Raw genomic sequence first — 17,834 nt, 5'->3', positions numbered from 1 at the left:
GTCTCTCTCTGTCAAATAAATAAATAAAATCTTAAAAAAAAAAAAGAAAAGAAAACGTAGTTTAGGGGCGCCTGGGTGGCTCAGTCGTTAAGCGTCTGCCTTCGGCTCAGGTCATGATCTCAGGGTCCTGGGATCGAGCCCCGCATCGGGCTCCTTGCTCAGCGGGAAGCCTGCTTCTCCCTCTCCCACTCCCTCTGCTTGTGTTCCCTCTTTCGCTGTGTCTCCCTCTCTGTCAAATAAATAAAATCTTTAAAAAAATAAATACATAAAAAATAAAACTGCTGTAATTTCCTGAGTGATAGGGGAGGATAGGAGCATCTTTTGTTCTAATATTTGGTCTTTGTGGGCAGTTCCTGGCACTTGGCTCCCAACAGCCTTGGACTCTCCGGAGTGGTGTCTTTTGCATGCTAAGGAGCTAACTGGTGGCCCCTACATGGCTTCAGCATGGGGACTGGCTGCCACCAAGATCCAGGCGTGGTTAAAGGATTGGAGCCTTCAGCCCCTGCCCCGGGCTGGAGGTCGAGTCCATCACCGATGGCAGGGGGCATGAAGCTCTGTGTCTGCCCCACCCCCCCAACACCTTGCTCTATGCATCTTTCTCTCTTTTTTTATAGAGGTGTTAGAGTCTGGGCACATGGGTCCTTCTAGGAGGTTGTATTTTATTTATTTTTTTAAGTAAACTCTACGCCCAATGTGGGGCTTGAACTCACCACCTTGAGATCAAGAGTTGCACACTCTATCGACTGAGCCAGCCAGGTGCCCCTGTGCATCTCTCCTATTTGGCTATTCCTGAGTTGTATCTTTAATAATAAACTAGTTATCAGCAAAGCACTCTCCTGAGTCCTGCGAGCCATTCCAGCAAATTGTCAAACCCGAGGAGGGGCTCGCGGGAACCCCTGGTTTATAGCCATTCGGTCAGAAGTATGGGTGGCGAATTGGGACTTGCGGCTGGCATCTGAAGGTGGGGGGGGCAGTCTGGTGGGACAGAGCCTTAACTCACAGGGTCTGATGCTGCCTCCAGGTACATAGGTTCAGAAGGGACCTGAATCACTGGACACTCGGCATCTGGAAAGTTAGACAACTGGTTGTGGGTGTGGGAATCCTCCCCACGTTTGCTGTAAAAACAGTCCAGGGACATTCCCAGATCCCAGGAGGAGGGGGCACGCCACACCAAGGGGAAACACCAGGGTCAGACAGGAGGCAGAGGGAGGGGAAGACGTGGCCAAGAGCCTGACCGTGGGTTACTGTGGGAAGGCACAGGGGAGGCAGGGTGAACAGATTTAGGATGGGCTCTGGGCCTTCAGGGGAGGTCCCTGGTTGTCTGGCCCCTGGGAGAAGAAGGGCCGTGAAGGGGGGGCTTCTGCACAGGAAGGGCACACGCAAAGGCCAGTTTGCTGTTTCTAGGAATTAGCTAGACCAGAAAGGGGCGGTCCCTCCAGAGCCAGCCAGACCCCAACATGTCAAAGCATCACAGAATAAAAGATGATTAATACACCCCTCCCTCCAAGGACTTCAGTGTCTTGAGACAGTTTGGGGGGGGGTCTCAGTTAGCGGGGAGGGAGCTACCGGCACGCAAGGGATAGAGGCCCGACCTGCGAGCAGCCCCCCAACCCTCACCACAACCCACCACAGAATGACTCAGCTCCAGATTCCAGTTATGCTGAGCTTGAGGAACCTTGCTTGAGAACAAACCCAAAGAGCTTATTTTTTCCACAGCTGATTCACAGAATTCAGGAGACTTTTCCCAATGCCTCCCGTGTTCTGGGCCTCGTGCTGGAGCATGAATGGCAGAACGACCCAGGTCCTGCCTTGGGGAGCCCTGTAATCTGTGGGCGCTGGCTGGTCCATACCCGGGAGGTCTGAGAGGCCCTTGACAAGAGCCCTAGAAAGAGTGGAATGAAGCGAGGGTTCTCTGTGCCAACTGTTTATATTCTTCTTCCTGAGCCTTTGATTTGATGAGAAACGTGAGTAATTGTTTTGTTCTGCGAGCACAGAACAATACTTGCCTGCTCCTTCTTGCATCTCCTGAGCTTGCCGTGCATCCTTGGGATGCACTCCGACACGCACCTGTGACCGGCTCTGTGTCTGTTGCGTGTATGAGTACCCTGTGAGTGAGTGAGGGAGTGAACGCATGCCCACGAATCCTGAGTACGTCCCCGAGGAATAATGAATACATGCAGGGAGAGGCAAGAACGATTTGGTTTTGCATCTCCCTCATTCCTTCCTTAACTACAAACACGGCAGAGGAAAATAACCTACAGACAACATCTGCAGGAAAACTAGGTGGGCAAGTGTCCCGATGAACCCTGAAACGCAAGCAGAGGGGCTCAGCCAAATACAGACGTCTTATTCGAAATCACAGCATCACAGAGAAAAGATGATAGCACTCAGGAAATCTCAGGAGGTACCCAAAGAGGCACTGATGGGGGTCAGGAGAGGACTAGAAATGTTTAAGAAGATATCTTAAATATAAATTAAAAAAAAAAAAGAAAAGGAAGATATTTTAAAAATGACAGCTGAACTGTAATAGAAATGAACAGACCCACAGAACACATGGTAGGTGAAATTGAGGATGGAAAGAAGAAGAAAAAAAAAAAACAGATATAAATGAGGAGGCTACAAACCATTCCCCAGAAAGTGAGAGGAAAGAGGAGAGATGAGGAAATAGCTAAAGAAGAAAAGCCAAAGCAAGGGAGGGAAACAATGAGTAAAGTCAGAATCTAAAAAAATTTTCCTGAAACTCAAGATTTGGGCCTTCAAACTGAAGGACCGAGGATGTAACTAGAAAAGCCAACCAAGGGATACCTGGATGGCTCAGTTGGTCAAGCATCTGCCTTCAGCTCAGGTCATGATCCCGGGGTCCTGGGATGGATGGAGCCCCACGTTGGGCTCCCTGCTCAGCAGGGAGTCTGCTTCTCCCTCTCCCTGTGCCCCTCCCCCTGCTTGTGCTCTCTGTCTCAAATAAATAAATGTTAAAAATTAAAAAAAAAAAAGCCAACCAAAACCAATTGTCAGAATGAGGCATTCTAGAAAAACTACTACTTGGCTTTTTTTTTTTTTTCTTTAAGAGGAAAACAATTATTTAGACATCTGAGCAATAGATCAAGTTGACTTAGAAGGGAAAGAAAATTAGATCAGCATCAAAAGTTTCGACCACAGCACTGTGTTCCAGGAGCGAGTGGTTTGGTAGGCATAGGATACTCAGCAGCATATTAAAACAAGGGAACAAAAATACATCTTGGCTGATTGGGGGATGCAAGGATGACCCAGATTAGGAAATCAGTAATTTATCATCTTAACTGAGATAAATAGAAACAAAAGCCTACGATCATCCCCAGACACGCTAAAGGGGCATTTGACAAAATGTAATATCTATTCTTGTTGGCACACAATGTATTAGAATGTGACGGTTCTTTAAAACATTAGATAGCTTGGCCTAAAATTCAGGATCTCAGGGGTGCCTGGGTGGCTCAGTCGTTAAGCGGCTGCCTTTGGCTCAGGTCATGGTCCCAGGGTCCTGGGATCGAGCCCCGCATTGGGCTTCCTGCTCCGCGGGAGACCTGCTGCTCCCTCTCCCACTCCCCCTGCTTGTGTTCCCTCTCTCGCTGTGTCTCTCTCTGTCAAATAAATAAAATTTAAAAAAAATAAAATTCAGGATCTCAGTGAATAAATATTCGGGTAAATAATACACCAGAAGCTAAACCTAAGTCGGGCACAAGATTAGAACCCCACTGCCTGGGGACAGCATGTCTTCCATTGTGTGCTGGTGAGGAGGACTTCCTACCCACATGTCAGCATTTGGGAAAATCTATTGATTTTTCGGGTCTGCCTGCAGTTTTCCCCACGCTTCGTGCAACCAACCGACGAGTGAAAGGAATCCAGTTGCAAATGACCCAGCACGACCATTTGCCCCATATTCTGTGCCCGCCTGCAGTGCATCAGGAACTTGGCCAGGGCGAGCCCCGACCGATGGGGGCGGGGATGGGGGGTCATGGTGACAGCTGGCCACCCATCTTATCTCGCTTCCTGGAGGGGTTCTAACGGCACAAACCGCGGCTACTTTCCTCCTGACTCCAGATGAGATTATCTGCATCTGGGGAAAACCATCTAGGGGGACGCAACCTCATCCTTTTGCCCCCACCATCTCCTGGGTGATCAGTCTCCTGAGGGCATTGTGGGCTGCTTGGTGCAGCCACGGACTAGGGGACAAAGGGACGCTTGCCCAGCCGGTGCTCTCTTCCTCTCGCTCCCTGGCTCCTTCCCTCCTTCCCTCCTTGGGTCCGTCTCCCTTCCAACCTCCCTGTCTCCCTTCCTCTTTACAGAAGTTAATGGCTTGCCCTGCCTTTAAATCACCACGGTATCCGGTGGCATTGAAAATACCTGTTTCCTTACTCAGAGTTGAATCCTTGATGGGAATCCCCTCCGCACATGGTCTGCTGAGTAAAGCTGTCTCACCTGCTGCCCAGGGTCCCACCCTCAGTTTTGCCCAGGAGAACAGTGGCAGGCTTCCACTGGCATTCCTCAGTGTTTTATCCTGTTACGGGAACTTTGCTTACCTTGCCTCTTGGCAACTAGCCTCGTTGCTCACAGATGATTTCCAGGAGCTGCCACTCGGGTTACTCAGCCGGGAGTCATTTGCAGGTTGACGGGGCCCGCTCACCTGGCTTCCGCTCCCACCGCGAGAGCGGCCGGGTTGGCACCTGCTGTGTCGGAGCGCCCTCTGCTGGCGGCGCGGGCCCTCTGCAGCCGCGGGCGGCCGCGCGGCGGAGGTCACAGGTCAGCCTGCAAAACCCAGCCAGGGCCCGCCCGCCACCCCCCACCCCCGCAACCCCCGCCTCCTTGGCCCCGAGGGGCATGATCCCGAATTTGGAGGCCACTGTCCTCGGGAGCTCAGCGGCTTTTGTTTTCGATTTTCTTTGCTTTTTTTCTTTTTCAAATTTATTAATTTTTTAATTTTTTATATTTTTAATTTTTATTTTATTATTTTTTGCCCTGATTGACTGCTGGGCAATTCGACTTAAGATAATATCCTGTAAGGGGTGCCTGGCAGGCTCAGTCAGAAGGGCATGCGACTCTTGATCTCCGGGCTGTGAGCTTGAGCCCCACGTTGGGTATAGCGATGACTTCAGTAAATAAATAAACATACAAATATATGTAACATTGTTTATGATTTTCAGCGACCGTTAACTATGTGACTCGCACCCCACTGTGCTCAGCTGTAAAGGATGACTCCCACCTGCCCTGCGTTGTGTCCATTAACTTTCTTGAGTGTGTGCAGATGTGTGGGGCCGGCACTGGTCCGAGCAGGTTTTCATACTAACTTTGACCAGTAGAATTGCTCCTAAAACTAGCTGGATGGAAGAGTTAATTCTGCGGAGATCAGTCTCCGCTCGGCAATAAAACCAGGGCACTTTTTATTGGAGGCCCGAATCGAGAACACGCAACATTTTGGATAAGACGACTGAATGATTTTTAAAAGGTCTGCAATATGCTTTTAGAGAATCAATTGATTTTTTTCCCCATTTGTTGGGCTCCACATATGGACCTTTGTTTTTTTCGTTGCTAAGCCACTTTGAGGGAGTTAGAGTGTGAGCCCCCTCTTGTTATAAATCATGATATCACAGACCCTCGTTCACTGCTTCCCAAGACACTGGGCCAAGATAACATTCGCTTACCTACACGTCCTCACCCAGCTAAGAAGGGCCATATCAGCAGTTACGTCCTCCGAGCACCCCAGCAACAAACATACCTTCCTTTCAAGGCTTCTCATCAAATACCCGTGTAATGCAGGGTATCCGTTCATTTTAACCAAAGCTAATTCAGATTTTTAAAAAAGATTTTATTTATTTATTAGAAAGAGAAAGAGAGCAGGAGCCTGGGGGAAGGGCAAAGGGAGAGGGAGAAACAGACTCCCTGCTGAGCCGGGGGCTCAATCCCAGGACCCCGAGATCACGACCTGAGCTGAAGGCAGGCACTTAACTGACTTAGGCGCCCAGGCGCCCCAAGCCTAATTCATATTTTTAAGGCTTAGAGGATGATCTTTTCTGAAATGTGAAATCATAGTGTCCATACGAATGTAAAAAGGAAATGTGTCAAAGATTTTATTTAATTAATGAATGAGGGAACTAGTAAGATGTTATTAGTTCCGAGTGTTTTTTTATAAACAACATATATATGCATATATGTGTGTGTGAATACATATCCCAGATTTTTAATTTATTTTATTACTATTATTATTGATGCAAAAAAAAGTGGTTTTATTAAAGCACGGGGACACGACCCATGGACACAAAGTGCTGTCTTCCCAGATATCTTATAAGATGACACCCCAGCCAGCCCACCCTGTGGATCCCGGCCTGGATATCGTCTGTGTATAATGAATGAAGTCCATAATGAACCTGCATATGATGAATGGAATATGCAATGAATATCTAATGAGTGAAGATGCCGGCCAAGACAGAGAGCCGGCTCAAATGCAGGTGGCCGCCTCCTGGGCTGCAAACCTACCCATCAGTCTCTGCTCCAGCCAACCCCAGCCCCCTGCAGCTGGAGCCCTTCCTGGTGGCCATGGCCAGCCTGTCCCACAGTGACATCCCCAGCACTGTCCGTCACCTGCCTTCCTCAGGGGCTCCTCATTGGCCTGCTCCTCCTGCATCCCGGTGGCCTCCCTTAGCTACGGGAGCTGCCTCATCACGTCCCTGAACCCCATGCAGACCTCAGCAACGGGGCTGCTTTCTCCAACACCACAGTGTCCCCCCTGTGAGCCCCTCCGTCTGCTGCCTTAGCAAATGAGCTGGTGCAGGGATTTGCTGATCACGGGAAGAAGGTTTTCTTCTAAGAAGCTCAGGGCATAAGCTTTGCAGATGACTGCTTGTTACGTGCTTTTTGTTTTTGTGTGGTTTTTTTTCCCAACGAAGGCAATTCCTCCCCACCCCCCAACTTGAATAGGGAGGGAAAAAATCGCTAGTTTAAGAGCTGACTGTGGTTATAGTTGTGCATTCCAGGAGAATGGAAGATGGAAAAAAAAATTGCTTTTTTGCTTCAGAAAACATAACCTCTGGCATAATGCTGGAGGCTGTTAGTCACTCCACCCCCCCAGTCTCTAGCAAAAGAACACTTTGAATTTTATCTGGGCACCTGATGGCCCATTAGAGGCATTTGCCATTCCCCGCCTTGCAGCTACCTTGGTCATGTGACTGGGGGGATTGGGGTAGAAGGGGGATGATCTGTGTAATGTATGGACCGTGGTTTCCTAAGAAAATTGCTTGCTCTCCGTTTTTTGTTTTTTTTTTCCTTCCGTCCGCCTGCAGCCTGGGATCTGGTGAGAGCCACAGTGGCTGCCTTAGGCTGGGGCGTGGAGGCAATCCGCGGAGCGGCGTGGAGGCTTCCAGCAGCCTGGTCCCCGATGAGTCTGGAACAGAGCCACCTGCTGGCCTTGTACCAAACACAGACTTCTCTTGGGGGAGGAAGACAGGCCTGTCCTAGCTAGCCGTGTGGATTCTGGGATCCTGTGTTACATCAGCTTGGCAAGCTTTCCCCTACTCATTCGGCTCCCAAAGCTGATTCCCAGAGCAGAGCCCGGAGGGGGCAAGTCCAGATGAAGGGACAGAATGGACAGGGTGGAATCCTGGAACTCGGGGAGAGCGGGTGGGAGGGGTCCACTCTCCACTCCCAGAGCTTGATCCCCAGCTCAGGCCTCACCCCACTTCTCCTGGAACCAGCCTGACTTAGCCGGCCGACGGGTGGGCTCCTGGTGGTCGTAGACTAACTGGGCGAGGACAGTATGGAATTCTACGCCACGCTCACTTCTGCAAAGTGTCCCCCTCCTGCATTTGCGAAGAGAGCTTGTAACGGAGATGCGTGACCTGGTTGGAGGCGTTAGGAACGGAACAGACTGTCTGAGTGCCTCGCACTACTGCGTTTTAATGTCCTCAGCAAGTGGCCTACTCCGCCTGGCTGGTCAGGGCAGAGTCAGTGGGATCCCGGAGGGCTGGGCTCCGGAGGACTGTCCCTGAGCCCTGTGGGGGAGGGGCCCGCCGGGCTGGGCACTTCCTCCAGGGTCTGTGGTCAGAGCTGGTGAGGACACAGCTGTGTGGGAAGTTTCACAACCCCGTGCACAGGCCCCCGGTGAACAGTGACTGTGACCGCTGGACAGAGAGGCCCTGGGCACTGGGGACTGGTGACCTCAGCAGCTTTGGGGTGCTAAAGGATAGCCTGCAGGTGACTTCGCTTCTTCAGGCCCCAGCGGACCCCAAATTGGAGGAGTCGCCTGGTAGGTCTGTAAGTGTCCTTCCAGCGGACAAGGCGTGTAAACGCTGGCCTGCGGAGCCAGACAGATGTGAGTTCGGAAGTCATGTCCCCTCATTGCCGGGCTCTGCCAAACAGGTGTTCTCTGGGGCTCCCCCTGGGCCTTGGCTTCCCCATCTGTAGGCTGGAAGGATGACTTCCATCTTATGGCCAGCTGCCCAATGGTGGTGGTGACCCCAGTGGTGAGTGCCCGAAGGGTGACACTCGATGTCCTCCTACGTGACAACGGGGTGAGGGTTAACCGCCCCCCGTGGCCCCCGGCAGGGCGGCCTCTGGTCTCATCCAGTGCCGCCTACGGACTCGGCATGCTGTCACATGCAGATCGTGCTTATGACGGGAGTGGGGGCACAGAGAGCTTTCATCGTTCACCATAGAGCACAGCAGTTAAAACCCCCGTGAGTCGGGGCACCTGGGTGGCTCAGTCGTTTAGCGTCTGCCTTCAGCTCAGGTCATGGTCCCAGGGGTCCTGGGATCGAGCCCCGCATCGGGCTCCCTGCTCCGCAGGAAGCCTGCTTCTCTCTCTCCCGTTTCCCCTGCTTGTGTTTCCTCTCTCGCTGTGTCTCTCCCTGTCAAATAAATAAATAAAATCTTAAAAAAAAAAAAAATAAAACCCCCGTGAGTCACCTCCATAAACCCACCAAAAGTTCCCTCCAGGCACCTGACACCTATTTCTTTTCCTTCTGGCTTTCCCCACCTGGCTTCAAAAATTCCTTTTTACCCTGGATGATTTAGCACTGTCTGCAAACACTCACGCCTCGCACCTCAAAATCTGTGCGGTGAACAGGTCTCGTACCTAAGCGACTTTTCAAAATGTTCCCTCAACAGAAACGGATCTCTTCTAGGACGGGGACAAGGGAATTCTGTTGCTAGAAAAAGTATAATTTCTCTGTGCCTTTACGGTATTAACATAAATATGTGCTTCTTGGAAGAATTACTTGGGGAGTTTTTTTGAAAACGTGTATTTGATGGCCTCACATCCCACCCTCCAGGCTCCCCAACAAAGATGCTGACTCAGGAGGGTGGAGAAGGGGCCAATTTAATATATATATTATGTTCATATATTTATAAATTATGATTTATATATAATTATAATTTCATATATAAATATAAAATATTTACACTGTATATGTACATTTTAAAACTTTATATATGTGTATACACACATATATACAGATATACATATACATATATTATTATATATAATTTTTAAAAATTTCCCTGGGGGCGCCTGGGGGGTCTGAGTGGAGTGTTGGACTCTTGATTTCGGTTGAGGTCATGATTTCGGGATCCTGGGATTGAGCCCCGCAGAGTGTGGAGTCTACTTGAGATTCCCTCTCTCCTTCTCCCCCTCCCCCCTGCTCTCTCTCTCAAATTAAAAAAAAAAAAGAAATTGTGTGCCTGGGTGGCTCAGTCGGTTAGGCGTCTGCCTTCGGCTCAGGTCAGGATCCCAGGGTCCTGGGATCGAGCCCCACATCGGGTTCCCTGCTTGGCGGGAAGCCTGCTTCTCCCTCTCCCACTCCCCCAGCTTGTGTTCCCTCTCTCGCTCTCTGTCAAATATATAAATAAAATCTTAAAAAAAAAAAAAAAAAACAGAAAAAGAAATTTCCCTTGGCAATCATGATCTTCACCTCTAGCTGAGAACCAAGAGGAGGAAGATAACACTAGCTTTGAATGGGTTTAGACCTGGATCGGCCTTTTACTATATTGGTCATGTGACATTGATCAAGTCTTCTTTATGGACTTATTTTCTCACACATACAAGGCGTCGACAACAGTCCCTGCTTAAGGGCTATAGTGCAGATTCCGTGAGATAATATCGTCATGTACTCTGTGCCTGGCACACATTCATTTATTGATCCACTCATTCACGCATTCATCTATTTATAGAATTCATTTATTCGAGCATTGAGAGAATCTCCTGTGTGCCAGGTGCTGGGAACACGGTGGTAAATGTGGGCAGACACCATTCTGCTCTCATGCTGGAGACGGGGAGTCTGTGTCACCCGGAAGCCCATGGCCAGCCTCACCCACTGTCTGCTGGCTCCCACTAAGAATCAGTCACAGGAGCGCCTGGGTGGCTCAGTCGTTGGGCGTCTGCCTTCGGCTCAGGTCATGATCCCAGGGCCCTGGGATCGAGCCCCGCATCGGGCTCCCTGCTCGGCGGGAAGCCTGCTTCTCCCTCTCCCGCTCCCCCTGTTTGTGTTCCCTGTCTCGCTCTGTCTCTCTCTGTCAAATAAATAAATTAAATTTAAGAAAAAAAAGAATCAGTCACAGCAAAAACAAACACCTGACGTTTATAGACGACCTGTCATGTAGTTCATTAGATCTTCACACCGATACTATGAAGGACGTGATGTTATCATGCTCATTTTTTCAGGGAGGAAACTGAAACTTGCAGAAGGGAGTGGTTTGCCCAAGGTCCCAGGGCTAGCACAAGGCAGAGCCGAAATTCACACTCAGCCTGTCTGACTCCAGGACCGTGGTCTTTCCACTGCATCACACCATCGCAGGCTTGAACTTTCGTGACAAGAATTTTAGAGTTTGTCATCATGACCACCTTGACGCTAGATTCAGGAATTGAGGACTGGGTCAGTCTTGAGTCTGGAAACATGATAGGAGCAAATGGACTGAGGTGGAAGAGCATAGCAAGAATTCTTTTACCTGTTGAACTCTACACGAGGTGCCAGGTGCCCGGTTCTGGCCAGTGAAATGTAAGTCAAAGTGTGCTGTCTTCTGAGCAGGAATTTGCTCTTCCTGATAAAATGATAGCACCCTTTCCTACTGACGTCTGCCCTGATCATGGTTGGGATGCTCAAAGCTGTGGCGGCCATCTTAGGATGAGGCGTCAAGCATGACGATGGAGGTAGATGCCAGGGATGGAGAGGAATACAATATGGAAAGAGCTGGGGTCCCTGAGATTGCCGGTGAGCAACTGAGCAGCTAACCCTCAGCTTTGTTATACAGGAAAAATAAAACCTACTTACTTAAATCACAGTGGAATTGACGGGTAAATACCAAACCTAAGTTGTATAAATCATCAAAATTTATGGTGCGCCCAAGGAAACAAACCATGAAATACGCTATTTTTGTCATATCTAAAAGCAACCCTATCTGGATAGTGGATGATATTCTTAACCTTAATGTTGGCTTCCTTGACCTTGATCTAAGAAACTTCTCTTGAACCTCTGCCAACTACATTGCTCTCTAGCAAAGTGTCTACAAATGGTGGAAGGATTAGAATGTTCTAGAGCTTCCTGTGCCTACCGGGGGGATTATTTCACACATGCGTTCCCTGATTCCCCAAAAAGGAGACTCAAGGGAAATCCACTCATACAAAACATTCCTGAGAACAGCAGACTTTACTGAAGATTTCTTGGAGGAACAGAGGAGGGATTTATACCACTGAAATGACAGAGATATTTTAATGACAGTTTGCAGAACATCCATCACTGTTAAAAGTGTTTGCAAGAGGGGACGGGGGGGGATGGGGTAACTGGGTGATGATGGGCATTAAGGAGGGCACCTGTGGTGATGAGCACTGGGTGTTATATGCAACTGATGAATCGTTGAACGCTGCATCAGACACTAATGATGTACTATATGCCGGCCAACTGAACATAATAAAAAAATTAAAAAATTAAAAAATAGGGCACCTGGGTGGCTCAGTCGTTAAGCGTCTGCCTTCAGCTCAGGTCATGATCCCGGAGTCCCAGGATTGAGCCCCACATCGGGCTCCCTGCTCGGCGGGAAGCCTGCTTCTCCCTCTCCCTCTCCCCCTGCTTGTGTTCCTGCTCTCGCTATCTCTCTCTCTGTCAAATAAATAAAAAAATATATTAAAAAAAAATTAAAAAATAAATAAAAATAAAATAAAATAAAAAATAAAGTGTTCCAGGGGCTCTCATGGGTACCTCGACTTGTTCTAGCCTCTCCTTCTGTCTTTCATTCCCCTTCTCGCCACCGTATGGACACCTGCTCAGCATCTGGATCCCACTCTTCTGGTTACAGAAGTGTCTCCCAACCCCCCAACCCACCTCCCCCTAACTTTCAGGCCACGTGGAGCACAGCCTTTGGCACCAGGTTTTGGCTGATCAATCAAGCAGGTGGGCATGTGACTGAATCTGGCCAATGAGAGCTGTGGGAAAGCGGGGCTCCCCTTCCGGGACTCAGCCGGCAGAATCTTACCTGGCAGGTGTTGCTCAGTGAGCTGACATGGGATGCGGAGATCTGTAGGCAACGAAACAAATGCAGAAGAAAGCAGAGCAAAGAGCTTCCCCATGGCTAGGTTGTCTACCTAGGTCAGCTGTGCCCCTAGCAAGGACTGTCCCTGGACTTAACTTTTTTTTTTTTAAAGATTTTATTTATTTATTTGAGAGAGAGAGAATGAGAGAGAGAGAACACATGAGAGGGGATAGGGTCAGAGGACGAAGCAGACTCCCTGCCAAGCAGGGAGCCCGATGCGGGACTCGATCCAGGGACTCCAGGATCATGACCTGAGCCAAAGGCAGACCCTTAACGACTGAGCCACCCAGGCGCCCCCAGAATCCTTATTTTAATAAGATCCCCAGCTGATTCATGTACAATTGAGGTTTGAGAAGCACTGGGCTCATGATTTTGAGATCGTACCCAGCAGTGATTACTAATCCCAATCCTACTCTTTAAATAACCTCCTCCGAAGCTATAGTCTTTGTGTATTGTGAGTGCTGCTGTATTCTGAGTCCAGAAAGCATTTACTGGCTCTCATAGTCCCTCCCCTCCCCTTTGAGCATATCTGTCCCGTCCCTGCCTCTAACAGCAAATGCAGCTGGACGGGTAGCCTCATGGAGGCCACAGTAGTTAGCGAAAGTAGGAAAAGTAGGTTACATTTGAGGGTCAGATCCCAATACTTCACCTCTGAGATTCCCATTTTACATAGGTTATGTAAAGACTTGTCCTGCGTCCTATTTCTTCATTCCTTGGCTGAGCCTTCAGAGGTTTGGAGTGAAGGTAAGGTGACTCTTCCAGGGGCACACTCCTAACGAGGTGGTGGGGTACAGGGTGGGGGAGAGAGACACGTGCGGGGATCTCCACGTTGCACTGCTGTCCCCAGAAAGTCAGCAGCAGGAACTCCCCCAAATGCTGTCTTCACGTTGTTGGCATGCGCAGAAGCACTCACCGACTCCCTGCTACCTATGGGAGCCACTCACATTTATGAGTCCTGGTGGAAAAACATTCCTAATCCCCTGTCTCCTGTTTCAGGTCGATCATTTTATCTTCCTAAGCAATCCAGACCAATAATAAAAATATAAAAATCCCTTCACAACTTTCCACCAGAGTTCCCCACCCCCATCAAGCATTCCACAATTTTCATATGCAAGTGAGGAAGGTATTATCATCTCACAGAAAGGCTTCCCCACTTTCTCTATCCCCTTCCCCCCATTTTTCTCTGCTTTCCTTTTCGCACGCAGGATGATCTAGCCTGCACTGCCCATAGGCTGGACATAGCTTTAAGGTCTCCTTTTCATTCCAAGTAGTTTAACAAAATACATATATTTTTTCTTCAAATACTGTGCCCTCCCTTAGGTGATGTCTCCACCTTGGGTCACATAAAATGTTATATGTATGTGTGATTCATTCATTATATATCTCATCAAACACAACGGGGCATTTACAGCATTTCCGGTGCTGGTCTAGTTGTTGGGAAGAGAATGGCGATCAGAACTGTTGGGGCTGAATTGGACCCCCTCTCCAGGGCAACTGATACCTTAACTCCTAACATTGTTCATTGGTTTTACCTGTTTTTGAATTTCATACAAATGTAATTATATAGAACACACTTCTTAATATCTGCCTTCTGTTGTTTAACATTATGCCCATAGGATCCATCCATATTATTTCTTGTAGTTGTAGTTTGTTTCTCCTTATTGTTTAAGGCACTGAAATTAGGATCCCTAGTTTCAGCCCAAGGCATCCTAAGTGAAGCACTGCTGCTTTGACCGCCCTCCCAAAATCATTAAATCCCTATGCCAGTCAGTCTTGGCTGAGGTATGCCGCAGTAAGGAACAAGCCCTTCCTCTTCGTGACCTACATCAACATGTTTCCCTACAAGTTCACTGTGAGTCTGTTAGCCCTGGTTACATCTACGTTCTTTTCATTTCTGGTCGAGCGCAGACAAAAGAGTCTGTATCAGTTTTTTATGCTGCTGTAACAAATCCCCACTACACACATCGACTATTTTACAGTTTGGGAGGTCAGAAGTTCGAAAGGTGGCTAAAATCAGGGTGTCAGCAGGCTGTTCCTTTGGAGGTTCCAGATGAGAATCCATTTCTTGCCTTTTCCAGCCAGATATCAGTCATATCACTCCTTCCTCTGCTTCCATCTCTCTTGCCTCTGACTCTGGTCCTCTTTGTGATGACACCAAGCCCATCGGGACAATTCACGGCGATGTCCCTGTCTCAAGAGCCTTACATTTAATCACGTCTGCAAAGCAGCCTCTTTTGCTACCTAAGGTAGCATTTCAGAGATTCAGGGATTGGAACACAGACATCTTTGGGGGACCATTATCCTACCACACAGTGGTAGGTATATGGCAGTTTTGGGGCCAAGAAAAGAGAAAACAGCAGGCCCCTGCAAGTTAAGGTTCTTCATGCTTCTACCTGGAAGGGAGGTTTGCTCACATTTGCCCGCATTTCACGTCCCTCTGGCTCAGGGGCCATCTGCCGTTGCAGGTTCCCTGTCCAAGTCCGATACCAGCAGAGAGGATCCCGCGAGGAGGGGCGGTAGCTCGTTTGATAATAACCCGAAGGACCACAGGCACGCGAGCGCTAAGAGAAACAGCCAGAAGGATCAAGGAAGGAGTAGGGCTCTTGGCCAAGGGACCCGGGAAGAGGGAGCAGAAGTGAAAGTCTTTCTCACGGTGGAATGGCTCCTGGGATTTCCTAATCTGACCAAGTTCCTCTTCTTGGAAGGGAACACCCACTGGTGCGTCGTGGGGCAGGGCAGGCGTCCCCTGCGGGGGGGGGGGGGGTGCTCTATTTCAACACTAGGACTTGGCTCTCTCGCTCCCGCAGCCTGGCCTGAGGAGCCGCAGACGGTGGGCTTGCTGGCATCGCTCACGCTGGGCTCCGGCTTCTGCCCTTCGCGGGGCACGACACCCCCATGCCCCGAGCCCCGGTCAGCGACGGCCTCTGTCGCCTCTCGGCCTACCTGGAAGAACTGGAGGCCGTGGAGCTGAAGAAATTCAAGCTGTACCTGGGCACCGAGGTGGAGGCGGGCAGGATCCCCTGGGGGCGGCTGGAGCCGGCCGGGCCGCTTGACACCGCGCAGCTGCTGGTGGCGCACTGCGGGCCGGACGCCGCCTGGCCGCTGGCGCTGGGCCTCTTCCAGCGCATCAACCGACGGGACCTGTGGGAGAGAGGACAGAGGGAGGACCCGGTGAGGGGTAAGGACGCCGCAGGCCCCGCCGGGGGCCCTTCCGCTAGCGACAGTCGCCGCGCGCACGAGACCCGGCTCTCGCTTCTGCCCTTGGCCTTGCTCGCGCTGCGTTCTGCCCGCGACGCCCTCGCTCTGCCCGGAAAACCCCTGCTTCGCCATCAGAACCCAGGAGGCACTATCTCGTGCGCGAGTTCTTTCCTCCCCCCCGCCCCCCCCCGGGCCTGCCCCTGGCCCTCAACCACCCCGGCTGGCTTCTGCAGCGCCCGGATTTCTCTTACTGTATCTCCTGTCCTATGAGATAATCCGGGTGCTACCAACACCCACTCCCTCCCATAACACGGCGTCCACGGTGCACAGGACGCGCTCCGCGCTTTCCACGGTGCACAAGGACGCGCGCTCCGCGCTTTCCACGGTGCACAAGGACGCGCGCTCCGCCCTTTCCACGGTGCACAAGGACGCGCTCCGTGCTTTCCACGGTGCACAAGGACGCGCTCCGCGCTTTCCACGGCGCACAGGGACGCGCGCTCCGCGCTTTCCACGGTGCACAAAGACGCACTCTGTGCTTTCAGTGCTGTGTGAGAGATATTGTTATGATCACCCCTGTTATAGAGATAAGGAAACTGAGGCTCAGAAAAACACGATTTGCCCCCAGACGAGAGCTCCTGGGTTAAAACCCGCAGAGGGTTTCAGGCGGCGCGCAGCGGATACCAGCTGCTGTTGAGGGTGGCGCGGATGAGAAAACAGAGACCCTGCTTTGTAGAATTTGCTACTCTGCATGGTGTAAATACTCCCCGGAGGGCTGATTTGAAGTTCCCAATGTGATGCCCACTGGCTTGTAATTCATAGAAATTTAGCGGCAGACTCTCTTGAGCTGGTGAGGCGTGATGACAAGAGGCCTCCTCAGATCCGGTCTCACGTGGCTCCTTCTCTCCCTGTCTCCATCGTCGGAGAACATTGCAGAGGCCTCGGACTGCGGGAGTGTGAGACGTTCCATCTTTACTCAAGGACAGCTATGAAAATGAAAGCGCTATCAGCAATAAAGAAAAAAAGATAAATGGATTCATTTATGATCTCATATAATTGTTTTACTTATAGAAGTTCTACATACTCCTTATAGGAAATTCAAATAATATACAAGTATGAAGTGCCCCCCCCTTCTCCCACTGCACCTAAACCTCTCCCCAGCATTACAACTGATGACTTTGGCAAGCATCCTTCTCCAGACCGTGTCCTTTCAATTCATCGAAAGGCAGCCCCATGGTCTGAAGCTTAGCTTATTTCCAGCTGTGTGGTGCTGGAAAATCGGTGTACCTCTCTGGGCCTCTGTTGCCTCATCAGTAAGACAAAAGGGACTGGATTAGCTCAGGGGTTCTCGCATGTTAATGTGCGTGGGAATCATCCAGACACCCTGCTGGAAAGGTAGAATCCAAGACCAGCAGGTTAGGGGCACCAGGAATCTGCATTTGGATGTGGGTGGTGTTCATGGCACACTTCAGAAAATATTAAGCTAAAACATCTCTGGGGGGGCGCCTGGGTGGCTCAGTCGTTAAGCGTCTGCCTTCGGCTCAGGTCATGATCCCAGGGTCCTGGGATCGAGCCCCGCATCGGGCTCCCTGCTCCGCGGGAAGCCTGCTTCTCCCTCTCCCACTCCCCCTGCTGGTGTTCCCTCTCTCGCTGTGTCTCTCTGTCAAATAAATAAATAAAATCTTTAAAAAAAAAAAAAGAGGTAGGATGACTTCTTTCTAAAAAAAAATCTCTGGGGGCGCCTGGGTGGCTCAGTCGGTTAAGCGGCTGCCTTTGGCTCAGGTCATGATCCTAGGGTCCTGGGATCCAGCCGCACATCGGGCTCCTGGCTCAGCAGGGAGCCTGCTTCTCCCTCTGCCTCTGCCACTCCCCCTGCCTCTCCCCCTGCTTGTGCTCTCTCTATCTCTAGGTGTCTCAAATGAATAAATAAAATCTTTAAAAAAAAACAAAAAATATCTCTGATGTCTTTGTCAGCTGTAATATTCACTGATCGCCTTATTTTATTTTATTTATTTATTTATTTTTAAAGATTTTGTTTATTTGACAGAGAGATAGAGAGAGCACAAGTAGGCAGAGCGGCTGGCAGAGGGAGA

The 17,834-nt window shown here is 50.1% G+C and overlaps 1 protein-coding gene across 1 annotated transcript; it reads left to right on the top strand.

Annotated features, from left to right (window-relative positions):
- The first annotated feature begins 15,337 nt into the window (after window positions 1–15,337).
- NLRP12 (NLR family pyrin domain containing 12) lies at window positions 15,338–16,774 on the top strand. The gene is made up of 2 exons (XM_081807287.1): window positions 15,338–15,724; window positions 16,564–16,774. The coding sequence occupies exons 1-2, from the start codon at window positions 15,442–15,444 to the stop codon at window positions 16,569–16,571; spliced, it is 291 nt and encodes a 96-aa protein (XP_081663413.1). The 5' UTR covers window positions 15,338–15,441; the 3' UTR covers window positions 16,572–16,774.
- Window positions 16,775–17,834: the final 1,060 nt, after the last annotated feature.

This window comes from Leptonychotes weddellii, chromosome 16 (assembly GCF_054177405.1).
Source record: "Leptonychotes weddellii isolate Sample4059 chromosome 16, ASM5417740v2, whole genome shotgun sequence".
NCBI lineage: Eukaryota > Metazoa > Chordata > Mammalia > Carnivora > Phocidae > Leptonychotes > Leptonychotes weddellii.
The sequence above is the reverse complement of the archived record's forward strand: the minus strand, read 5'-3'. Positions and strand labels throughout refer to the sequence as shown.